The sequence below is a fragment of the Stenella coeruleoalba genome (assembly GCF_951394435.1).
Source record: "Stenella coeruleoalba genome assembly, chromosome: 3".
NCBI classification, from domain to species: Eukaryota; Metazoa; Chordata; class Mammalia; order Artiodactyla; family Delphinidae; genus Stenella; species Stenella coeruleoalba.
The window spans coordinates 62910388-62937290 of NC_137148.1; the positions used below are offsets into that span (position 1 = coordinate 62910388).

General features: G+C 39.1%; 1 protein-coding gene across 2 annotated transcripts in view; it reads left to right on the plus strand.

Moving 5' to 3' along the window:
- CMYA5 (cardiomyopathy associated 5) overlaps positions 1 to 26903 on the plus strand; it is a 106249-nt gene that overhangs the window by 57725 nt on the left and 21621 nt on the right. Inside the window, exons 4-9 of one of the 2 annotated variants that reach the window (XM_079916971.1) lie at positions 697 to 930; positions 2528 to 2550; positions 6852 to 6970; positions 11829 to 11978; positions 14643 to 14789; positions 16124 to 16271. In XM_079916971.1, coding sequence (XP_079773097.1) covers positions 697 to 930; positions 2528 to 2550; positions 6852 to 6970; positions 11829 to 11978; positions 14643 to 14789; positions 16124 to 16271 — 821 coding nt within the window. Of the gene's footprint in view, positions 1 to 696; positions 931 to 2527; positions 2551 to 6851; positions 6971 to 11828; positions 11979 to 14642; positions 14790 to 16123; positions 16272 to 26903 lie in introns of those variants that run through there. The other variant, XR_013827621.1, reaches the window with a different exon arrangement.

A 26903-nucleotide genomic window follows, 5' to 3' on the forward strand; every position in this document is an offset into this window, starting at 1 on the left:
GCGGCACGTGGGATCCTCCCAGACCGGGGCACGAACCCATGTCCCCTGCATCGGCAGGCGGACTCCCAACCACTGCGCCACCAGGGAAGCCCCTGTTGATTATTTTTAGTGTTATTGCCCCCTACCCCTCACTGCCACCAAAGTGTTCCTTTTAGACAGTAAGTAATATGATCACCTTATCACTAGCCCTCTAAGCATCTGAGTTTGTCCAGACGGGCAATAAAGTTTCTCCTGCTCTGGCGGAAGCTACCCCTTCCCTGGAGAGCATTTATGAATGTAGCACCCTGTCCAATACCCTGGCTGTGCCCTTCCTCACACTATGATTTTAGTGGAGTGGTGAAAATGGCACTAAACCTTCTCTGCTACCTGATCTTCATTCACCGTGATGCCACTTTCAAATTTTATCATGTGGGAATGCGGGTAGGCAATACTTCCCTACAAACATTTTTATGTGTGTTTCATTAACTAAATCCTTCTTGACAGTTCTCTTACAGTGAATTCTGTTGCAAAGCTAACTATGGCAAAGGGGGTTGGTGGGCTGGAAATTTAGACTCTGCATGTAATCTGTGATTCTCTTACCAGGATGCCAGAGGTTGATTATTTTAAAGGCTAGTATTTCTCTTAAAACACACACACAAACACACACACACGCACTTCTTGTTTCATTCAGAAGGGTTTTTTTGTTTGTTTTTAAAGGAAAACTGTAGTAAAAATGAGAAAAGCCTAGAAGAACAGAATGAGGAAATGATGAAAAAGGTTTTAGCGCAGTATGATGAGAAAGCCCAGAGCTTTGAGGAAGTGAAGAAAAAGAAGATGGAGTTCCTACATGACCAGATGGTCCACTTTCTGCAGAGCATGGACACTGCCAAGGACACCCTGGAGACCATCGTGAGAGAAGTCGAGGAGCTTGATGAGACTGTTTTCTTGACTGTAAGCACCAATTCAAACAGGTCCAGACACCTTGAACCCACTCTGACCCAAGTTTACTTTAAAAAAACTCATCTTTTACTATTCCCTAAGATGATTTATATCTCTATGTGGGGTTTATATAATTCTCATTTAAAAGTTATTAGGGCATGCCTCATGCCTATTGAAAAGGCCCAGCCAATCCTTAAAGCCGTAACACCCAGATCCAGTTGAAGGACACATGGAAGCCAGGCCGCAGCATCATCTTTCTGCTCTGTCACAATGGATTGGTCATCTTCTAAGAGGGAGGGAAAGCAGCCTAAAAACTTTATTCATGCCATGCTCCCTGGGTGCTGGCCTCATCTTCCAGTGCCTCTCCCCCCTCCACTCCCACTCCCTAATCTGAAATGACCTCTCATAGGGACCATTACCTCTGAACCTTACCAAGTGGAGAGTAACATTTTGGTACACTTTCAGCATGCAAAAGGATGACATGATACCTCTCTCAGGTACCATGTTGATCTTTTTACAAGGGTCTTCCTGATGATCAGATTCCTTAATTCAAGCAAGTACCTTGTGGACAGAGTCCCTTGGGTGCTCCTCAAACTACTCACAGAGACAGCTCTTTGCTCTCCTAATTCCCTAGAACCTTCAGTAGAATACTGGTTCTCCATGGAGCCAGGATTAACCAGGAGTGATGGAGATGTTTTCCCTGAAGGCAATCCTAAACCTAATTGTCAAACGAGAAAAGCACCATTTTATGATGAGTGGGAACCTCCCTTTCAAAGCTCCGCAATCCTCCCAGCCTTCTACTAAAGACTGGAGATAGAACAAGGCCAAATGGGGCAATGTTAGGCTTTTGATTTGCCTTTGGGGATGCCTCCATCCAGTGCAAATTTGGGTGAGGTGGACATGGCATCCTCAAAGGAGGATGAAAATCATTCAGTTGCTTTATGCTTAATTAAGGCAAAGCTTTAGCATTTTAAACTTAAGCACCTCCTTGGAAGTCTAGCACTAATAAAGTGCTTTGTGTTTCCTAAGACCCTTACCTTGGTTTGATAAGAATATTTTCTCCTCTCCAGAAGAACAAGCTGTAGAAAAGGAAGCATGTTATTCCTCCTCATAAAAGTAATATATATCCATTTCAGAAAATTTGGAAAGTACAGAAAAGCACAGAGAAGGTATCACCCAGAGATAACTACTGATTACATTTTGCTTTATCTCCACATTGAACGAATTTAAGTCACTTTCCTTGCTTCAGAGAATTCTATTCTGGAAGCTAAGCCATTTATTAATGAATAGAGAAGCAGAGGAGAAGCAACTGTTGCTGGCCTTACTGATGGTAGAGAGTAAAACTAAAGCCCCCTCCATCCCAAACCCTGTCCGCCACCCCTTCTGAGCACTAATTTCTTTGCTGCCTGGAATGAAGCCCCCCAGAGGAAACAGCCTCAAAGGTAGCTGAGGAGTAATGACTTTTAGAACATACGTGATCTTAATGCTTGAGGTTGGTTTTCCTTTTGGTTGTTAATTAGTTTCTCTCTCTCTCTCCCCTCCCCCCTCCCTTCTTCCCTCCCTCCTTCCCTCCCTTCTCCTCTCTCAATCTCTCTCATTCCCCCATAAGTCGTTTGAGGAAATCAATGAAAGGTATAGAAAATGTGGCACAATGTAGTGGCGACTGAGACTAGCATGACTGTATGCTTTATTTTAATATTTTGATGCTTTATAGAAAATGAGCTGCCAGTTAAAAAATGCATACATTTAGTGAGCTCCTGGATTTGCACTTTTATTATAGATACAGTGCTTTTGAAAGCTAAATGATAGCTTTTGAAAGGAAATTGCATGTGCTTTAGTTAAATAACAATTATCATAATGTAGATTTTTAACTGCTTCGTTGAGATGTATTCTGTATTTCCAGCCTAATCTAGACTAGGCTATCTTTCCTGTCACTGCATACAAAACATTTTGTAGATACTTAGACTTTCTGGTTAAATATGAGTATTTGAAAGAATCATTCATACCTGCCTTGAGCAATTTGATGATTTATGTAACCTTAAGGGAATGTTCTCTCACTTTCTCTTCAGAAGACAGGCATGAATTTATCTTCTTTTTCTGCTCAGCTCACCTAAATGAATGTTCCTCTTTTGATTTTGTTTTGTTTTTGTTGTTGTTTTTTAACATTCAATCTAAGAGAAGTTCTTCATTCATTTAAAAGGCAAAACACTCAACAAGAAATCAGGAAATGTTGTCTATAAAAACACGTAGCAGATCTGTGTTTATCGTCTGGAGCATCTGATAGTGAAGTGCTCATACTGATATGACACGTTTTCCCTTCTGCCTCATAGCCAGGCCTGAGGTCTTTCCTCCTATTAGAGCCTAATTTTTTTTTTAGATCATTTTTACCCCTTTAATGTAAATTTCTAAAATTGTAAATATTATCTTCAGTTCATTTCATTCAATGCCAAATTGTGAAATAGCATAAAGTAAAATCAGAAATTTGTATTTGTGATATATTAAAATATAGAAAGATGGGTTTGGATTAGAAACCTGATTTTTTAGATAATGAAAACTGTACAGATGAATCTTATTTATCTTTAAAAAAATATGTTCAACAGAATATTGTCAAGATGCTTTAATAGTTTGTATATTAATATTGGCATTAATCAATAAGGGTTTTATTATAGTGGCTCTGTTATAAATAGAATTACTCAGGGAGCTTTAAAAAATGCTGATGCCTCTATCTTATCTCATGAGATTCTGGCTTAACTGATGTGGGGTGTGGCCAGGGTATTTGTAAAGCTTGCTAGGTGATTTCAGTGCACAGGCAGGGTTGAGAACCTCTGGTTCATAACAACCTGTCCTCTGGCCTGGTGGTGCCCCAGACTGGCTTCTGAGTTACCTGTGCAGTTTGTTAAACCAAAGCTTCTGGAGCTCCACCCCAGATCCACTACAGGAGAATCCAGGTGGGACCAGGCACCTGCACATGTACCAGTTCTCACACAGGAGTCAGAGGCACACTGGGCAGGTCTGGAAACTGATACCCAGGCCTTCCTCCCAGTTTTCTTTATTTTTTAAAAATTACATATTTCTTCTAAGTATTATTGATATTTATTTTTACCCCCAAAGTATATGGATTTAGAGTGCCATTCCGTATGCACTGGACAATGTAGGGGCATATTTGCTTATTTATTATATTTCATTCACTCGTGGAAGATACTGATCAGCAAGAAAACTTGATGAATGAAAATTTGCAAATGTGTTTACCTTTAAAAATGCTATAGTTTCACGTTTTTACTTTTCTAAACATTAGAATATTAACTTGCTAATACGAATTGACATGCATTTAATTCTAAATACCATTTTTTTTGGTTTTGTGCTTGAACTTGTTCATCTGTGTGTCATTTTTATTAATTTTGATCTCATTGTCCAATTGACAATGAATTAATCTTTGCGGAAGCTGCATGTTGCCTAAAGGAGCATACACTTGGGATAACCATTATTTTTCTGTAAAGAAAAAAGATAACAAAATTCAGGTTTTGGTGAAGCAATATAAACAATTAAAGAAAATCCTGTTAAATGTGCACACATATGATGAAGCTTGATTTTTTTCACTAAAATGAAGCCTTTCATGTTCTCAAGACAACTTCTGCCTCAAAGTCTCAATGTCATTGGTGTTCCTTTCTATGAGAAATGCTAATTATCTAGCTTTTTCTCCTAGATTTTTCCCCTTGCTGCTTTTTTTTCCCCTGCCATCATATTATATATCTAAAGGCAGTGCTCATATATTAAATGATTTTTCTCGACACTGAAAATGCTTAAATTAAAGAATGCTGTCAAGGATATTTAGACTCAAAATTTGCATATTTTAAAAAACACATTTGCTTAGAAAATGCTGTTCTGTTAAGAGGATCATTTTTTTTCCTCTGTTTTGCTTTTTTGTGTTCTAATAATGAAAGAGAGTCACAACCATTGTAGGACCTGCTCATAAAAAGATGCCCTTACACACACTGATGTTAAAATTGAACAGATCAGTGCATAAGGGAAAATTCAAACACTTTATGTGTTCTATGTAGAGCTACAGCTTCTGTGCTACAAAAAAGTCCTCCATTTCGTCAGTGACATGTACTGAGAGGGCTTAGTATGTGCACTAGTCACCCCTGTTTATTCATTTTAAGCCTATCATTTCCACCCTCTACGTCTCCAGAGCCTTAATTAAGGCTCATGTTGTCTTCCCTCATCAAGAGCGTCGTGGGGTCCCCCCAACTGGCCTCACTACCTCTCTAGTCTACTTGCTCTGATCCTCCCTCAGACTCATGCCAGGGTACTCTTCTAAACTTCCCTTGTGTAAACACTTCTATGGCTCTCCCTGCCTTAAAAACAAAATGGAAACTCTTGGTGGATATGAAAGTCATCTCTAACTGTCTCCCTTTCCCTGTTCTCAAGGTAGCCCATGGTCCCCTCTGGGCCTTGAGTGCCTCTTTCACAACCCCGTGCCTTTATTCATGCTGTTCTTCTCTCTGCAATACCCGTACTATCTTTTCTGCCTAGGAAACTCCTACTTATTCTTTAAGACTCAGCCAACTGTCACCTCCTCTTCAAAGCCCCTACTGGAACATCTCCCCCAAATCAGATGATAGTGAATTTTATTATTCCTAACACAAGTAAGCCTAGTGGGCACTCTAAATATTTCAGTTATATTTTATAATCTTTTCCCCTCATATTGATAAATTTTCCAGACCTGAGATCCTGATATTCTCATCCAAATGAAACCTTGTCCTCTTATTCATTCAAAATATATCTATTAAAAGCCTACTATGTGCCAAGTAACACATTACAGTACAGTAGTAAACCCAGCAACGTCCTTTTTTTGCATGTAGATTATAGTCAGGTGAAGCAGACGGACAAAAGCACATAGGTTGTAATGAGTTTGAGGAGAAAACACGACAGAGTAAGGAACAGGAGGGAGAGGGCTGCCCTCTCTGAAGAGCTGACATTTGAACAGAGATCTAAATTTAGTGAGGAAGGAGACACACCAGTATTTAGGAAAAGAAAGTTCCAACAGCAGGTGAAAGGCTTAGAGATGGGTCTGTGCTGCCCAAACCCCAACGTCCATGATTATGATGCTGATGGAGTTCCTAGTGGTTGACTTAATTTCTGGAAGGTAATTCCAGTCCTCTGTGAGTGAGGTGCACAGAGGAGAGAGCCTAACCAAAGTTTAGGCCCCTCATGCTAAAGATAAATGTTTTTGCAATTCTCCCTTCCCCTTTTCCCTCTTCAGAATCTACCTTTTTTTTTTTTTTTTTAATTTTAAGTCCAGATTTCACCTGGATACCAATGCTGAGTATTTGTTGGCATCCCTCCTAAGACGGTCTTGAGTATAAAGAAAGCTATTAATTTATATACTGTGGCTTATTTAGTCTTTTAAGAATAGATAGACTTTCCTCCTTCATTGCTGTATCCCGGAACCCAGAACAGTGCCTGGCACATAGTAGGTGAACATATTTTCTTGAAAGACTACATGGTGAGATGTATAATAGGGACGGTTGAAAACAGCAAAGATATCACACAGTATGTGAATTTCCAGATGGGCTCCAAACATTTTTATCTTTAGAGAGTATAAACAACCATTATAATGTAATCATTTTTAGGACTAACTTTATAGAGGCAAAATTAAGACTGTATAATTCAATGGAATCTATTCAGATTTAAGGATATAGGAATGGAGTTTCTAATATTACCAGTTGCACTGAAGAATCCTGTGAATAGATTTTATACATATATTTCCAGATTTTGAAACAGTTTAAATTCTTTTTGGATACAACACCTCACAGAAACCACCACCATCACCACCACCAACAACAACAACTTCATTTTGAATAACTGTTCTTAGCTTTCATTTTGTATGCTAATAATTTCTTGACTTATATAGAAATATTTCCTCCTGATAGGTTGCTTTCTGCAATGGAGAGCACTGCTTCTTTAGAGAAAATGCCTGCTGCGTTTTCACTTTTTGAACATTATGACGACAGCTCGGCGAGAAGCGACCAGATGTTAAAACAAGTGGCTGGTAGGAACTTCAATATATTATTTACCTTGATGAAATTTGACAGTTTTTTCTTATTTGTTTTGTAAAGTTTTTGAATGTAAGGAAATATAACTGGAAAAAGAAAAATCTTAGCTGTAAAAATTTAAAACTAGATTCTGAAATAAAGCGTGAGACTAGCAAACCATTTCAGTTATAAACTGCATTTCCATTTGAAGCTTTATGACTGTGCTGGGATATTGTGGAGGTGGAAGGAAGTAGCAATGGAATCGAAGGGTCTTCTCTTTTTTTCCTTTTAAAAGAGGATTTCTCTCTCTCTTCTAGAGATTATTTGCTTCATGCCAGCAGCCAGGTATAGAAGGAAAAATAAATCAAATATTTTCATATGTGTTGAACAGATTTTTCTTTCTGAGTGGTTTTCCCCTCTTCAATTGAGTTCTTTTTCCTTTTTTCAAACTAAACAGATTAACTTAGAGAACTAACAGCTCAGCATCATGCTCTGTAGCCAGGAGCCTCCTACTCAGCTGTGAAAAGCATCCTGCCGGCTCTTCAGAATATTTTTTAATGTGCTATTTTAACAAACAAGACAATGACATTTCTTTAGATTTTTCAAAGCTGCTGTGTTTCAGTGAAGTAACCAAGTTCCACTTACTGTAAAATGTACTTAGATGCCCTCCTTAAAAGATGCTATAGTCTTCCAAAGCAAACCTTAAAGACAACTTCTGTTTTCAAATTGACAATTAACTTTCATTCCTGTGGGAAGAGTTTTAATTTAGTAACTAGTAAAAGGTTACTGTGTCTTTAAAAAAAACTGAAAAACAAAAAAGCACCCCGCCCCCACAAAACCCATCAACCCTATATAAAATGAAAAATTCAGTCATTTGTCCTAACGGGTTTTCTCTAGAAATATCTCAGAACAAAAGGGTATTTTCTTGTAATGTCTTTAAGAAGCATTCGAATGGAGCAGCGATTGCAAACCAAGAAATTCTGGTCAAGAAAGTAGCTCTTTTGCTTTTAAGGGATTCGTTATATGCTGTTGTTCATTTAGAAGGATATTCTTTTGAATATCTGATGGGCAATAAGAGGGCATTTTGTATATTTTAGAGGTCACAGAGTTAAATTTGTCACAAAGTGTTAATGATTCATTCAGAAACAGTGCATGTGGCAGTCCCAGTAGTTCCAAACTGTTATGGGGAGACTGGTCTCTGAGATATAAATGGCACTCGTTGTACATCTGCTTCCCAGAATTGGAACCCAGGGTGTTGACTTGCTGCTAGATAGCTTTTGCTCATTTTGTGACCAACAACATCTCTCAGCTATAAAGTCCTTACCGGGTGCCTGAAAAGCTAATCTGATCACTGTAATAAACAGATACAATAAGGAAAGGATGTGAACTTTATGATGAGAATCAGAGCAGCCCCTAACATTTCTTCCGTGCTTACATGATGCCTGGCAGTGTGGAGACTGTTATCTAATTAGACCGTCATCTAATCTCACAGCAACTCTAGGAGGTAGGTTTTATTGTTATTCCCATTTGACAGGTGAGGAAATAAAGGGAACAGAGAAACGCCTCTCATATTGCCCTAGATACACAGCTATTTGGGGTGTGTGTGGCGAGTGGAGTTTGGCTTCAGAGTCTTTGCACTTGAACCACTGCTCTACACCAAAGAGGCTGAGTGCACTGCTGTGAAAGGAGGGGTAGCTATAGATTAGTGACATCCAAGGCTTCCTGGACTCTGCTCCGAAGAACTTTTTTTTTAAATTGTGGTAAAATATGCGTAAAATCAAATTTACCATTTTAACCATGTTGAAGCCACCATCGTACAACCATCACCACTAATCCATCTCCCGAATTCTTTTCATCTTGCAAGACTGAAACTGTATCTTTTTTTTTTTTTTTTTTTTTGCGGTACTCGGGCCTCTCACTGTTGTGGCCTCTCCCGCTGCAGAGCACAGGCTCCGGATGCGCAGGCTCAGCGGCCATGGCTCACGGGCCCAGCCGCTCCGCGGCATGTGGTATCCTCCTGGACCGGGGCATGAACCCGTGTCGCCTGCATGGGCAGGCGGACTCTCAACCACTGCGCCACCGGGGAAGCCCTGAAACTGTATCTATTAAATAACAACTCCTCATTCCTCCTGCCCCCACCCCCTCCCCCCAGCCTCTGGCAACCACCATTCTACCTCCTGTCTCTATGAATTTAAAGTACTCTAGGTACCTCATATAAGTGGAATTATGCAGTATCTGTCTTTTTGTGACTGCTTCTTTCACTTAGCATAATGTCCTCAAAGTTCATCCGTGTTGTACCATGTGTCAGAATGCCCTTCCTTATTAAAGCTGAATAAATTCCACTGGATGTCTATACTGCATTTTGCTTATCCATTATCGATTCACTCATCGATGTACTTTTGGGTTCCTTTCACATTTTGGCTACTGCAAATAATGCTGTTCTCCTGGGGACTTTTTTGAAAGCTAGGTTTAGTGGGAATCTGTATCCACCACAGGTACTGAAGTGCAGGTGGATCTAATGCTTAGCTCGCCGAGCATGACAGCTCTTTTTGGGCACACTGTCAGGCAGAGGGAATCCATGGGGTGATGCTGTGCCTAGCTCCTTAGCCTCTGGCAAAGAAGCCTTAAAATCATTTTGCAATTTTGGCATTACTCCCACTCAAGTTTATTACTACAGAAGCGTAAATAGCATTGCTAACGTATAAAATCTGAGCTTCTGATGTCCTTTTGCCACACAGGAATTATAAATCCAGCCAACTGTTATTAGATTACATCTATGGAATATTCATACTCCCTTCTTAATTTTAGAATACTTTGAAGAATAAAAGTGGTTCTTGTTTTGAAAAAGATGTTTTAATTTTAATGTTTTTAAAGGAGTAGATTAAGTACAAAATTATTTCTAGCCTACATTCTTTGCTTAATTCCCTACAACTGCTTATTCCTTAAAATTTGTTGATTTGGGGGTCAATTATCAATTTTAAGTTCGGTAAGTTACCTGAGAGAGAGATTTTTGAAAAGATGTTGCCAGTTTTAAAAAGCAGCTATAGCTCAATTTATAATTCATAGAGAAAAAAGCAGCATTTTCGTTGTTCATGCCTCAAGAAGTTCTCCAGCACTGCTTCAAAGATGATTGATAATAGTCAATCTGCTTGGCTCTTCCATAAACCTGGGCAACATGAAAATTTACTGAACTGCATTTATCCGGATGGACTCCTTTACAATGTGACACTGATTTCCTGCTGGGAAGACAGAAAAGTCAAAGATAGTATAAGAGTCTCTGGACCACTATCAGTCCTTGCGGAGGTGCTCTGACAGGCAGGCTTCCTGCCTTATCATGCAGGCTCCCAGCATGTCTTACCTCTGTGGTCCCTCTGTGATTTACCAGATGATGGGTCTCTACTTCAACTCCCATCTTCAGGGGCTTCCTGCCTTCTCCCCTCCATTTTCTGTGCTCCTGCAAAAGGCCATGTTGCTTTCTGAATGTTAACACCGGTTATGTGTCAGATACATTGCTAAGCACTTAATATACATTATCTTGCTTTTTAAAACAGCCCTGGGAGGAAATGGTATTATTGTCGTTTTCCTATTTTTGAAGATGGAGGAACTGAAGCTGAGATAACACAGCTCCTAAGTGGGGGATCTGGCATTTAACCTTAGGCCAGCCTCTCTGCTCCAAAGCCCATGAACTTGCCCACTCTCATATCCTGCTTCTCATTTTTCATAACTGTGTATTTCCTCAGGTCTTTATCTCTTTATTGAATCTTTTCAATGTGTCTCTTTTTGTTCCATTTACTAAATTTAGACCCATTTATTTCTTCTACTTTCCACTTTCCTGTTGAACTAACCTTTGTTTTCTTTCCCTTCAGTGTTGACTTTTAATAAAGTAATCTCATAAAATTTGGCCTGTATTATTCAGCAAGCTCATCTCTCAGGAAATTGTTGACAGGAAAATAACAACACAAATAAATTTAAAAACAGGACATCTTTTCAACTATGGGAATAACCTTTTCCTCTAATTTGTAAACTATGTTCAATGCTTTTTTATCTCAAAAATTTTGGAGGAGAATTGTATAGGAGCTTGATTTATGGTGTCGTATATGCTGTTAATGTTCAATATGCATAATTATAAACCTTTGAAATCTCTAGTTAAACACTTGAGAATATTGTTTTCTTTAAAATTCAGAACAATGGATTTATACTAGATACCTAAACCTTATATTTGAATCAGTTAATAGGGTACTTTTCCCCCATGTAATTTTTACATTTTGTTTTAAAAAGTTGTAGATATAGTCATGTTGGAGATGGAAAAATGGGATAGTAGTTTCAGAAAGTATATTTTGATATTTTATTCATGCAAGTCTTTTTCAGCCTTGATAGTATAGCAACTATAGCTAAAAACGGTTTCATTTGTCTCTATTTGAATATAGTTTCTATACTGATGTAGAAGGATACAACATTGGTTATCTAGCAATGCTTTCTCAAAGTTTTGTTTTGAAGGAAAACCAAATCATTTGATGAATCCTCTAACTTGTATAAGTTTATTGCTCTAAATATAGGATTACAGAAGAATATTATCAAGTGATCCCATTGGGAGATCCATTTTTTGTTTACTTCTATGTATATTATATGTATATATGTACACATGCAGACAAGACATTTTGGAGGGAGACACACTCAACTGTAACAGTGGTTGCCTCCAAGGAATATCCTTAGGGTTGGGGGCTGTTGGGAACAAGGTAACCCTCCCAGCTTCACTCCATGTACTTCTGTATTGTTTCCATTTTTATCAGTAAGTACAAGTGACTTTTGCAAAAAGAAAAAGAAATCAATCAATAAAAGCAGCATTAGTGATAATAAATCTTGCTTATATTCCAGTTCCACAGCCTCCTAGATTAGAACCTCAGGAACCAAATTCTGCCACTAGCACAACGATTGCAGTTTACTGGAGCGTGAACAAGGAAGATGTCGTTGACTCATTCCAGGTTTACTGCGTGGAGGAGCCACAAGATGACCAGGAAGTAAATGGTAGGATTGCTAACACAAATTCAGATGCATACATACATTTCTATATCTTAATGTGTAGTATTTAAACATACACATATCATGACTCTTTCCACAAAGCACTTGTAGCCACTTAAAAAACAACAATGAACCAACAATCGTATAATGAAATAACATGTAAGCAAAATTTGGAAATCAGGATCAAGGAAAACAAAAATGCATAAATATCATCCTAATGATCAACATGAATACTGTAGTTGAAATTCAAATTTGGCTTTGAGTATTCAGGTTAACAGGAGAAATTGATTCTCATTTTCAGGCAGGAGGTAATGTACCAAAGTGTTGAAAACAAAGTTTCAATCAGAACTGAAGTCTAAAAGACAAGTATAAAGTGTGCCACTTTGTAGAGGAGAAATGAGCTGTATATAGGACACTGTCCTCCACAGTAATTTTAGTGCAAATGCAGCATTGGATGTCATGGTTGGCATTTCTCAGATCCACCTTTGATAAAAGCTGAAAACAAACTATAAAGGTAAATTCAGAGTTCACACTTCTCAAGGCATGAGAAGACTGTATGGTGTAGTCTTCTGGTGTCCCAAATTAATGTGAAGATAGAGGTGAAAGTGCTTAGGAGGGTGAATGGGTGGCACGTCATATAGTTGAGCCTCTGTGAATATCTCTAGGACCTCTAATAAGACCTAGAAGCCAGGCAGTTTGAGGTTGTACTTCCTGATGAATCAGAGCTGGGACTGCTGGCATTCTGTGTTGCTTGTTAAGGATAGACCCATGTATTTTGGAAATCAGATGAGCATGTGACAGGATTGACATGGCATAGGAACCCAATTTGTAATAAGGAATGAATTATAACGTATTTCACTGTTAACCAGTATTTAAGTCTTTTCAGATGTCATATGATACTTATTTAAATTACGAAAAAAGTAAGAAAGCAACCATAGGCATATTGTAAAGTTGGCTAAGTTTGTCTATAAGAACTCCTATCTTATTGGGGACCTATTACCATATACCTGTCACAGCACAACAAGGAAAGTGCCCTTATCCACCTTTGCAAATGAGAAAACTGATGTGAGATTAAATAATTTGCCCAAGACCACGCAAGTTACTCGGGACCAGGGCAGGTTTTAAATACAGATCTTTCAGACTCCAAAGCTTATGTTTTTATTTGCTTGACTCTGTGTTTGTTCTGTTATACCACACTTCACCGTTATATCCAGTTATATCATGGAACTTCATGGCTCTCCAAGACTCCTCTTAACAACTGTTTATTTCCTGGAGTGCTTTTTAAAAGTGCTTCACTGCCACCGCCCCCCGACCCCCCGCACCATGCCCCACTTACCTGTCCTGTGTCTCATTCATTCAATGCCTTGAACTCTGCTGATGCCAGTTCATTAATCTGATGGTCTAGACTGTGATACCATGCTGTGAATAATAGGTCTCCAGTAACATATGTTATGTGCTCTGTTAAAAGGAGTACCCGGCTAACAGGACTTAGCCTAAAAGGATAATTCCATTGAAAACTGCAGTCACAAGTTCTAGGTTATGGGGAAATGTTTTTCAGTGTATATGTCTTTATGACATTATTTAAGCCAAACTTTCTGCGCAGAAAGTATAGCTCATTGGGAAAGAGAGATGCAGTTGAAGAAACCTTCTGAGTTGAAGATCTCTTAAATTTACTTTAAAAGGGAACAATCTGGGTTTCTTAACTGGAGGGGTTTTGAAGATGTAACATCATAGAGTAATAAGAGAGAACAACTGGAATTACCATAGGCTAATTTAGAAAAGAAAATTGTTCTTTTAAAAGGAGAGAAAATTTCAGTAAGAATAATCAGATTGGCCCAAGGGGTAGGTGTTCAGAATGTTATTGAGTAATATTTACTACTAACATCTTGAAAATAATGTAAGTAATTTTAGGAAATGTCTTGACTAAACAAAGTTATTTCTTAGAATAGTTTATGCTCTATCAAAGGTGTTTAAGTATTTCTATAAATTGTGGAAATCTCTAGGTGAAAGGATTCTGGAATTCATGAGAAGGAAGCAGGATTTGAAACTTTGAAAACCATACTGAATACAAATGATTTACTAATCTGTAAAGACGCTTTTTAACATCATAAATTTAGAAAACATGGAATTGTCCTTATTTTATTACATACTCTCCTGAAATATTGGCATTGCTTCTTAAGAATTTTCTTGAGAATGTATTACTGAGATTTAAGTTAACATAAACTCTGCAATTGTAGTATGTGCTATTGAAATAAGTTACTTTAATTGCAGAATATGAAGCTCAGGATCTTACTAATATGCTATTAGTATATTATTATACTATACTATATTACTATACTATACTATATTACTATATTATATTATATTATATATATATAATATTATATTATATACTATATTACTATATTATACTATACTATATTACTATACTATAATAATACACTATACTATTATTTTCTGGTAAGTGTTCACAAGTAATACTGTGTCATTCTAAATATCTTTCAGAATGCTGTTGCTTTAAGCATTCTAAAGTGCTATCTATCACACAGTAGTATCTGTAAGTTTATCAGTTTGTGTTTCCCACTGAAAAATGTGTCATTTTTCCAATAAATGTAACTTTCAACTAACTTAGGAAGATACCCTAGAGTTTATGATTGTGTTTTATGCTAGATTTGGTAGAAGAATACAGAGTGACGGTGAAAGAAAGCTACTGCGTTTTTGAAGATTTAGAACCTGACCGATGCTATCAAGTATGGGTAATGGCTGTGAATTTCACCGGATGTAGCCTGCCCAGCGAAAGGGCAATTTTTAGAACAGGTAAAGAGATGTTAAGGGGGTGTTAGGAGGCAATACTCAATTCTTCACAGACTATTAAGATCAACCAATAAGCATTTGTTAAGCACCTATTGTGCGCTGGGTATTGCGCAGTGCTGGGTTTACAACAAGAAATAAGACTGGGCTCTTCTCACAAAGCTCATACTCAAGTGTGGGAGACACAAAACAAAAGATTATAAAAAATGTGTGGTAAGGGCCGTGATCCACAACACTCCAGAGGAGTCTCTGAGACAGGCCAGGGCAGGGACAGGGTCAGGAATGGCTTCCTAGAACTGATGTCTGAATGGAATCCTTAAAGGGTCAGTAGGAATAATGTGTTAAAGGAGTGTATTCCATTTGAAGAAGACAAATGAGCACAGGTGCCCAGGTAAGAAAGAGTATGGAGTGTGCAGGATACAACAAGAATTTTGGTGTTATTTCTTTGACTTAAAAACAAGGAGAGGGGAGACATGAGATGAGAAAGGCTAGTGTATAGAGTCCACATTTGCTAAGGTAAGAAGCTCAGGCTTCCTCATATAGGTGCTGGGAAACCCCAAAATGTTTCTCAGCAATGGTATTCAGCTGGGAATGCATTCCCATGATGGAACCTTTTCACAGGGGGCTGAAGCAGGTGTAGGATAAGCTGAGTTTGCATTGCCTTTAAGATAATTCTTTTTTTTTTTTTTTTTTTGGTATGTGGGCCTCTCACTGTTGTGGCCTCTCCCGTTGCGGAGCACAGCCTCCGGATGCACAGGCTCAGCGGCCATGGCTCACGGGCCCAGCCGCTCCGCGGCATGTGGGATCTTCCCGGACCGGGGCACGAACCCGTGTCCCCTGCATCAGCAGGCGGACTCTCAGCCACTGCGACACCAGGGAAGCCCACCTTTAAGATAATTCTAACTGTCCCTGCCCTGGCCTGTCTTGGATACCCCTCTGAGGCAGTTAACTTACTTCCACTGGTTTATCCTTTCTTCTTGCCTTTTAAAACAAGTATTTATTGAGCACCTATTGATGGCAAAATCATGGCTAACTTTTGTGTAAAGGAAGGGGACAAGAATACTTTGATTTACTTGTATATGTATGAAGAAGCTCTGGTAGGATTTATAGGAAGCTGCTTTTAGAGACTGGGGATGGGTAAAAACTGGGCAATTTGGAAGGCAGGGGTGGGAGGGAGCCTTTTCACTGTATACATTTTTATACCTTTTGGATTTTCAACCCAGAATGTATTTTTTAGTCAAAAATGAAAACAAAATCATGCCCAAGCATTCTTCCCAGAGTACCAGGGAAGCAGAACTGCCATAGACTGCTCCACAATTGACTTGGTTCTCTCTCTGCAGCGCCCTCCACCCCTGTGATCTGTGCCGAGGACTGTACTGTGTGTTGGAACACGGCCACCATCCGATGGCGGCCTGCCAACCCAGAGGCCACTGAGACCTACACTTTGGAGTACTGCAGACAGCACTCTCCCGAGGGCGAGGGCCTCAGGTAAAGATCCCTCTCCATGGGGAGAGCCTGGGGTGCCAGGAACGCAGCGCAGGCCTCCAAGCTAACCTCTAAGCTTATGCTCACAGAGGGAGAAAAGCTTCCTAAAATCCTCCCGAGCTAATTAAGCCATTGACTTGATTTGCAATTCCATCACTATTCGTCGATGAACTCTAAGTTTGTAATAAACACATGCTGCAATGCAGAATAATCACTCCCTTGTAAGAAAAATATATGTGAATTTTAATAAGATAGAACATTCTTTGAGGTATATTTAACTGGAGTCATTAGACAGGATATATGCATACGTTATCTGCTTTTTAGTAGTTAGATCAGAATAGGTACCACCTAACTCAGGAAACTAATAGCGAGCTTGTATATAATGTAAATTTGAATGTCTCCGTGATATATTGGTAATATAAAGGACCTAATGACATATATATTACCACAGAGATATATATATATCTGTGGTAATATATATTACCTTCATGCTCTTGAAGAGGCAGATGCCTCTTCAAGAGCATGAAGAATCTAGAGACCTTTACTGGAAAAAAGAAATGTAAAGCTCTCTCACTAAAATTATGAAGCTAAAATTTATCAATAAAGGGCTGTGCATCCAGAGGACCTTTGGTAAATGTTACTTCATTTACTGTTACTTCATTTACTTCTTAACCTCCAATCCACGGCAATAGGGCAACTTTGTGTTCCATGATGAAGATTCAAATCATTATTATTAATATTCATATTTTGATAGGGATTTTTTTAAACCAAATTTACTGAGATAAACTATTTTGGCAGGATATGGAACTTGGAAATAATGGTATGAAATTAGCTTTTTAATAAAGTATATTATTTAAGTTCTTGATTATTTTCATTATCAATCAACAGCTATTTATTTAGTTATGATTTGAGGTTTCATACGACTGAGCAATAATTATAGTTTCTTTCAAGTATGTGAAGGCAGGCTTCACAAAATAACGATCAAAGGACAAATTAATGTTGAGTGGAGTGCGTATAGGTGGGATGTAGACATTTCAGCAGAAGTGAGAACGTAGTAAATGTACAAGAAACAACATCTCTGTTAATGTGCCAATTGCTAGAAGGCAGGCTTCAATGATCAGCAAATAGCCGAGAGGTTAACTCAGAGAGAGACAGACAGACAGACAGACCAACAGAGACAGAAACAGAGAGACGGAAGAGAGAGAAAAGAGGGAGAGAGAGGGAGACAAAGACAGAGACAAAGAGAAAGAGATTATAACTGGCTTCTATTGAGCATTTACTATGTGCCAAGTCACTATTCTAAGTGCCTTATGTATGTTGCCTTATTTAATCCTCAAACGAACTCTGAGAGAAAACATATGCTTTGAGACGCTAGCAGCTAGTGAGTGGCAATCAGGATTCAAACCTTGTTTTGTTAGATTTCACAGTCCAAGCTGCTAACCACTGTTGAATGTCACCCAGGAGCGTCCTGGACATTCTCTGAAAAAGACTCTTGGTGCTAGGAGAGCATTTGGTCTGGAGTGCCTGAGTCCCAGGGCAATCTCTCCCATCGTTCTTCACCATCAGTGAGGAAAGCCCAGTTCTTTCTGAGGCAAGATGAGACTGTGAAGGAATGCTCTGAAGTGACTCATCCTTGTTATAGCATCGGTCCCCAGCTGACATTTGCATAAATAATACCAGCACAGTTGGATTCTTAAATCAGCAGAAATCTGAGAGAAACCCTGAGACCTAGTAGCCATCCCACTGAGGGAACTGTGATGTCATCTCATAAATGCGGCTACAGGGAGAAGGGAATGGGGGGATGGAAGGGGGAATGGCATCACCGAGGGCCTTCAACATGCCAGGAGCTGTGCTAAATCTCATCTAACCCTCTCGACAATTCTAGGAGGGAGGTCATGACTTCCATTGAATGAGACTCAGGGAGGTTAAATAATTTGGCCAAGGTATTAAATGACGGAGTGAGAGTTTGGAGTCAGGATGCACACTCAGGTTTGTCTTATTCTTTCCACTAGTTCTAAATCTTGTGTCATTACACAGACTGAGTTAGCAGACCTTAACAGCCTGACAACTGGAAGTTATCATGTATCCTGGGTTTCCTTTGTCACACGAAAAACAGATGTAAAGAGAGAACACAGTACCATTCAAAACCCCTTTAATTGAAGTTTTTCCTTTCTCTGATCATCCTGGGGCCCTCAAAAAAAAAAGTCCATTTGATATCAACAGGGAATAATGCATTCCAAACAAATCCTTCATCAAAGCCAGAGAAATCATTGACGGTTCCATTTCTAGGGAAAAAATGGCCATCCACCAATTTCATTAAGACAAAAGTTGAGCTTATTAAAACATGACTTGTCATTAGTTTATCCCTTTGAGGCTTTGCCAGGGGGTTCATTTTTATTTTTCTTGCCAAAGGAGAGCATTTGAGAGGCTGGATAAGCAGAAGTTTGTAGAAGTTACGGAACACTACAAGAATCCTTTGTTATTGAATGGATGTGGTCCAGCAAGCTAGAAGTGAAGGGAAATTCCACATGCAGAAGGCTTGTTGACAGTTCGGGGCTGTGTTGGAGATGGAGCTCTTTTCCAATTACGTGCTAAAAGACCCCTCAGTGCCAGGAGGTAGAATGGTATGTTCAATCCGCAGCCCAGGGATGACTCTCCAGCCTCTCTGGATCCCTGCTGAATCCTACAATAGGTAATTTTTTGAGGCAAGCACAATTGTGTTGGCCACAAATCACTACCCTGTGATCCCTCACGAATACAAGAAACCTCAATGCCTTATACCTCTGGTTGGCATCAACAGACTGTGAAATAATTCATCCTTAATTTCAGAGTCCCAGTGCTGCAAAACGCATCTGTATCCCTTTTGTTCTCCAATTTAAGAGTTCAGGAGGGAAGGAAAATTCTACTCTTCTGGAGTAGCCATGTGTCTTAGGTCTTTGACCATCTGGTTCTTACAGCCAACTTTAAAACATTCCCTACAATGTCTGATGGTTCAAAACCCTACAAAACATTAACTATTTACTATCATCTATATGGTCCAATCTCTAGGATGTCAGTTGTAGACAGCTAGTCAGACAGTAGAATTGATAAACAAAGAACCTCAACACTTGATCACCCCTAGCCAACAAAGGCAAACAATCCCTACTGTTCCATTCTATTAGAACCACATTCTTCGCTTTGTTTTTCTGCATAGCAGTGCATAATTAAAGTCATTTTGTGTCTTGGAAAGAACAGCAAGCCAAGGATTGTCTGATCCCGCTCACTTGTTGGCTCCATGAAGGGGTTATTATTTAAAGTGGCAGCGTCAGTGCCTGAGACAGCATCTGGCATATTGTAGCTACTCAATACATATGTGGTACCTGGATGGGTAAATATCATCAACATTGAACACATAATATTGACACCACCAAAAAAAAGTTAGGTCAGCTTTGAGGATAATCTCCTATTCACAATGGGAAAAAAAAATAAACTGTGCCAACAAAGTAAAGAAGAATGGTGAATGAGTTAATTTTAGTGCTTGGATACTTAAGTAGGAGATAAGACTAGTCTAACCTGTGGACTGGAAGCCTTTTCATGGATCACTTATAGGGAAGGACACTGATAACCTTGTTGATCCATTGGTTACATAACCCTTACATACATTTTAGGTTCTATGCAAAACCCCTATTCTAAATCAGAAGCAAAAAGAAAAAACAAACCACAAAAGAAACCCCACAAAAAAATGGGTAAGGACAGGAACCTTATCTATGCAGCTGTTTATTAAAGGTCTATTTAATGAGTGAACGAGTAGATGAATGATGGCATTAGCCGGTCTCCTTCTGCCCTTGCCAACTCCAAGTCCTCTAACTGGCTGGAATCTCTAGCAAAGGAGAGATGGAGAACCCAACAGGACTAAGAACTAAATGAATTTACATCTCTTTCTCACCCTCAATCCCTGAAAAGACAGACAGACTTAAAAGCTCCGGTCTGGAGTGGGAAGAGAAGTTGAAAGGAAATGAGAAGGGAGAAAAGGATGAGTAATATGAAATTGCACATACACACATGGAGGGCATTGATTACCCTTTAGATTAGGGAGTCTAATTTTGGTTGCCAGAACAGAAACACATCCAGCTTCGGACCTGCATTCACTCTCCCGTATGACGGCCTCTAGAAATTCCAATCTAAGACCAAAGTTGCTGGTTAACCTCTCAGAGTAGGTGTTTGAATGCAGTGTGCCTACTGTGCTCCCAAGTTCCATGATGTGGTGTCTGAAATAGCCGAGCAGTTGCCTCCATTCCATCATCCTTCCAGAAGACACATTTGCATATTTTGGTGTGTGGGCACTGCGGCTCTGTCCCAGCAGTCGGCCCCTACTGGGCTTGGGGGTGGGCGGGAGTGACAATCCCCGGCTTGTGTGCGGGGGCTGAGGGAGCTCCTACTCACCCTTTCCTGTTTTTCTTTGAATGCTCTCCTCAGGTTGGGTGGGCTCAAAACACTTGCAAAAATTTTCCACCGCTCTGCTGTTTCCTCAGCTGTTCTGTCTCTCCTGTGTGGAAAGAAGTCAGCAGAACTGTGGGTGGAGGAGGGAAAACTGCGAGAAATATAGTACAGGGCTTAGCTGTGTAGGCTGTGCAGAAAGAAGCTGTGTACTGAATGACAAATCTGTGAGACTCAATACGCCACAGAAGTGGTTGGTAGTGAACTTCCTGCTCCCCAGCCCCGGCCAAGGCTGTGGGCAGGGAGACCCTCCCGGGCCACCCTCCCTGGGAGCCTCCCCAGCGTGGGTGAGGCTCTGGGTGCTGGACTCGTGAGCTCCTGCTTCTAGCTTTGGGGGTTACACGTGATGGGACAGGAACAGGATTGTCTGTCACAGCTGGGTATTCTAGCTGGGGATGACTGCCACTTTGTCCATATAATAAGGACAACTAAGGGTGAATTTCCTAATGAACTTAGTGCCTGAGCAGGAGATGAAAAATCCCAGAATTTTTTTCTTTTTAAAAAGTTTTTACGAAGCTTTCAGCTGGAGAGGTGATGACTGACCATAGGGCCAAGGGCAAATGATTTGACCTTCTCCACAACCTATGGGTAAAAGAGGCAGTCATTCCTGCCCTGTGCTTGCTTCACAGGGTGACAGGAAGGACAACTGACATGACTGGGAGAAAATGCATTGAGTAATTAAGAGACAATATTAATAGACAATCTTCATATGGTATTGTTTTCCTGACCCAAGTTGTAATATTCCTCTTCAGGAAGCCCTTGGGAGAGAGAGTTACAGGAAGATAATCCACCCCCCCACCCCCCCCAACCCGCTCCCACTGAAATTCTTGGCATTCAGCTTTTTCTAAATGAATTTTCTTCCCAAATGAATCTGACTTAACTTTGATCATTGAAAATCCTATACACCTCCTGGTTGTGTAGTAAAACCTCAGTCAGTGGAAAACCAGCCTATTCCTTCACTTCTAACGTATGATCTGTCAATTTCCCGAAGTATTCTAGTTCACAATAAAAGACCCAGGCACGCTAGAGCCACTAAAAACAACCCTGTAAGAGCAAGAGCCAGGTCATGCAGAAGGAGGTTGTATCAGAAAGCATAGGCTAAGAACAGTACCTCAACGGAACATACAATTTGAATATGAACTTCCTGGCAGCTAAAGTGAAAACAGGAGAGTGGGGAGAGAGAGCAAGAGGGAGAAAGAAAGAGATTACATAACGCATCTTTTTTTTAAAATAAAAGGAAACACAGCACTTCACTAAGAGAGACAATTATATTTCTTGACATTCAGTTCTAAGATGAATTTTTCACGTAGATCTTTATATAAGGGCTATTGAACAAGATAGTAGTGATTGTCTTTAAGAACAGTTTTACAAAAGATGCAAAAACATTCCCTGTGTAACCATCTTTTAAAGGGGCTCTTGAAAGCACAACGTTAAGTCGCCATTCTGTGCAGGCAGTTCTATGGGACCTCAAGTAATTGTCCGCCTATGTGACCTCTGAGTGGTAAAGGAGAGCTTAGAGAATCCAGAAGAATGAATGAATGTTACTAGGCTCCTGGGATTCTCTGCCTGAAATATAAATGGTATCATTCAAACTTGGGAGGGTAACTAGCTACAGAGAAAACAAAGCTGCAGGATCCTTCTGCTGGAATCCTTTGGCTCTCTTTGGTTTTGTGCGAGATGCTAATTACAGGAAAGCCTAAGTTCCGTGGGTCAGGATTCAGCCCTCGTGTTATGTTTCTATACTATTATGAACTAATAGTGATGTTTAGTTACCACTGAGTCTCATAATATCCTCATTTATCAAATGAAGAATAGTCCTGTTCAAAAATTTTTATCTACCAAGTTTAAAAAAACCCCAAAAGTCAGTATATAAAGAATGTTCTTCTTAATCTTGATTTAACCAAAATTTTTCATCTTAAACAAAAAATTCCATGTTTATGGTTAGTTAAGGTTTTATAAATGGCTTCCAATAGCTAAAACTATTTAGTTAGCTGTTCTCGTATTTCATGTTGTTTATGTTCTCATGGATTTTTCTTCTTTTTTCCTGTTTCTCCTGCCCACCCCTTCTCACCCCACACTATCTTATGATTATGTTTCTCAAACCTAACTGATCATAGAAAAACAACTGGGATGCTTGTTGGGGTTTATATTCACGGGCTCCTCTTAAGAGACTCCGATTCAGAAGGTCTACTGTGCCCAGGCAGGTATGGGGAACACTGCTTTACTAGCTGGTCCCCATAGGGCCCAGCAGTGTGCTCTGTTCACAGTTCACATTAAATGGTGTTGATTGACTAGCTGAATGTTGGTGCTGCCAACAGTAAGAGCCCACTGTGTTTTTAAAAAACAATTCATACTTAGCCATCTGTTGTGCACTGCAGTGACAGCACCATCTGTAGGCTGCTTCCAGGAGTCACGGCACTGGGTTCCTCCATATTGTTTGTACACATGCTGCCCCCTTTTCCTGGGAGAAAACATGTGTAGATCCAGGTATTAGACATGGCAGTGCAGAGGACAGCCACTCCTTGTGGTGACGAGCCCCTCAGCTTACCTTGAGCACATGTACACCCCTTCCTTCCATCCAACACAAATTGTTGAATTATAAAATTCCTAGAGAAGTTACTTTACAGAGTTCCAACTAATGTTTGCATTTTGCAAACACATTCAACCAACTCCTGAACTTGTAATATAGCTCTAAAAGTTAATTGTTTAATTAATTTTGGATAGATAATGCATACATATGGTACAAATTCAAAAGATACAAAAAGGAATACAGTGAAAATTGTCTCCTTTCTATCTATACTTCATTTACTTAGTTCTCCTCCCCAGAGACAATTACTGTTATCTGATTCATATTTATCTTTTAAGATAATCTGTGCATACACAGCATCTCTATTTTGTCAACAAATGGTAGCATACTATATATATATTTCTACCACCTTTTCTTGTTTAAAAATATTTCCTGGTATCTCATATCAGTACAAATGGAACTGCATCAGTTTTTTAAAAAACAATTCTGTTGTAGTCTAAGACTGTAATTAATTTATTTGACCAGTTGAGAGGCACTTAAGTTGTTTCCATTCTCACAAAGAGTGCTGCAGAAAAATCCTTGTGCATATATCGTTTCATACATGTGCAGGTATATCTGTAGGATAAATTCCTAGAAGTACCGTGATTGGTTAGAAGGTATGAACATTTTGAATTTTGATAGATATTACCAAATTGTCTCCATAGAGGCTGTAGCTGTTTACACTCTGGCTAGCAACATGTAAGTGTGCTTTGTTCTTCATACCTTTGCCTACACAGGGTGTGATAAAACTTGACAGTTTGATAAGTAGAAAATGGAATCTGATTATAGTTTAATTGTGCATTTCTGTTATTAGGTTGAACATCTTTTTGTCTGTTTCAGACCCATGTACTTCCTTTTCTATGAACTGTTCATTTCCTTTACCCATTTTTTCCTGTTAGAGTGTAGTATTTTTTTCTTACTGATTTGTAGAAGCTCTTTGATTTATAAAGAACATTAGCCTTCATCTATGATATGAGTTGCAATTTAAAAATTTTTTGCCATACGTATTTTCTTTTTGGCTAAAACAATAGATATTTATTTTCAGTTCTGGAAGCTCAACATCCAAGATCAAAGTGTCTGCAGAGTTGATTTCTTCTGAGGCCTCTCTCTTTGGTTTGCAGGTGACTGTTTTTTCTCTGTGTCTTCGTATGGTACTTCTGTGTCTGTCTGTGTCCTAATCTCTTCTTCTTCTTTTTTTTTATACATCTTTATTAGAGTATAACTGCTTTACAATGTTGTGTTAGTTTCTATTGTACAACAAAGTGAATCAGCTATATGTATACATATATCCCCCATCTCCTCCCTTGGAGCCTCCCTCCCACCCCTCTAGGTCATCACAAAACACCGAACTTATCTCCCTGTGCTATGCGGATGCTTCCCACTAGCTATCTATTTTACATTTGGTAGTGTCTATATGTCCATGCCACTCTCTCACTTTGTCCCAGTTTACCCTTCCCCCTCCCCGTATCCTCAACTCCATTCTTTAGTAGGTCTGTGTCTTTATTCCTATCTTGCCCCTAGGTTCTTCATGACCTCTTTTTTTTAGATTCCATATATATGTGTTAGCATATGGTATTTGTTTTTCTCTTTCTGACTTTCTTCACTTTGTATGACAGACTCTAGGTCCATCCACGTCACTACAAATAACTCAATTTCATTTCTTTTTATGGCTGAGTAATATTCCATTGTATATGTGTGCCACATCTTCTTTATCCCTTCATCTGTCAATGGACACTTAGGTTGCTTCCATGTCCTGGCTATTGTAAATAGAGCTGCAATGAACATTTTGGTACATGACGCTTTTTGAATTATGGTTTTCTCAGGGTATATGCCCAGTAGTGGGATTGCTGAGTCGCATGGTAGTTCTATTTTTAGTTTTTTAAGGAACCTTCATACTGTTCTCCATAGTGGCTGTATCAATTTACATTCCCACCAACAGTGCAAGAGAGTTCCCTTTTCTCCACACCCTCTCCAGCATTTCTTGTTTGTAGATTTTTTAATGATGACCATTCTGACTGGTGTGAGATGATACCTCATTGTAGTTTTGATTTGCATTTCTCTAATGATCAATGATGTTGAGCATTCTTTCCTGTGTTTGTTGGCAATCTGTATATCATCTTTGGAGAAATGTACATTTAGGTCTTCTGCCCATTTTGGATTGGGTTGTTTGTTTTTTTGATATTGAGCTGCATGAGCTACTTGTAAATTTTGGAGATTAATCCTTTGTCAGTTGCTTCATTTGCAAATATTTTCTCCCATTCTGAGGGTTGTCTTTTGGTCTTGTTTATGGTTTCCTTTGCTGTGCAAAAGCTTTTAAGTTTCATTAGGTCCCATTTGTTTATTTTTGTTTTTATTTCCATTTCTCTTGGAGGTGGGTCAGAAAGGATCTTGCTGTGATTGATGTCATAGAGTTTTCTACCTGTGTTGTCCTCTAGGAGTTTTATCATGTCTGACCTTACATTTAGGTCTTTAATCCATTTTTAGTTTATTTTTGTGTATGGTGTTAGGGAGTGTTCTAATCTCATTCTTTTACATGTAGCTTTCCAGTTTTCCCAGCACCACTTATTGAAGAGGCTGTCTTTTCTCCACTCTATATTCTTGCCTCCTTTATCAAAGATAAGGTGACCACATGTGCATGGGTTTATCTCTGGGCTTTCTGTCCTGTTCCATTGATCTATATTTCTGTTTTTGTGCCAGTACCATACTGTCTTGATTACCGTAGCTTTGGAGTATAGTCTGAAGTCAGGGAGCCTGATTCCTGCAGCTCCTTTTTTCTTTCTGAAGGTTGCTTTGGCTATACAGGGTCTTTTGTGTTTCCATACAAATTGTGAAATTTTTTGTTCTAGTTTGCGAAAAATGCCATTGGTAGTTTGGTAAGGATTCCATTGAAACTGTAGATTGCTTTGGGTAGTATAGTCATGTTCACAATGTTGATTCTTCCAATCAAAGAACATGGTATATCTCTCCATCTGTTTTTTTCATCTTTAATATCTTTCTTCAGTGTCTTATAGTTTTCTGCATACAGTTCTTTTCTCTCCTTAGGTAGGTTTATTCCTAGTTGTTTTAATTTTTTTGTTGCAATGGTAAATGGGAGTATTTTCTTAATTTCACTTTCAGATTTTTCATCATTAGTGTATAGGAATGCCAGAGATTTCTGTGCATTAATTTTGTATCCTGCTACTTTACCAAATTCATTGATTAGCTCTAGTAGTTTTCTGGTAGCATCTTTAGGGTTCTCTGTGTATAGTATCATGTCATCTGCAAACAGTGACAGTTTTATTTCTTCTTTTCCAATTTGGATTCCTTTTATTTCTTTTTCTTCTCTGATTGCTGTGGCTAAAATTTCCAAAACTATGTTGAATAACAGTGGTGAGAGTGGGCAACCTTGTCTTGTTCCTGATCTTAGTGGAAATGCTTTCAGTTTTTCACCATTGAGGATGATGTTGGCTGTGGGTTTGTCATATATGGCCTTTATTATGTTGAGGAAAGTTCCCTCTATGCCTACTTTCTGGAGAATTTTGATCATAAATGCGTGTTGAATTTTGTCAAAAGCTTTCTCTGCATCTATTGAGATGATCATATGGTTTTTCTCC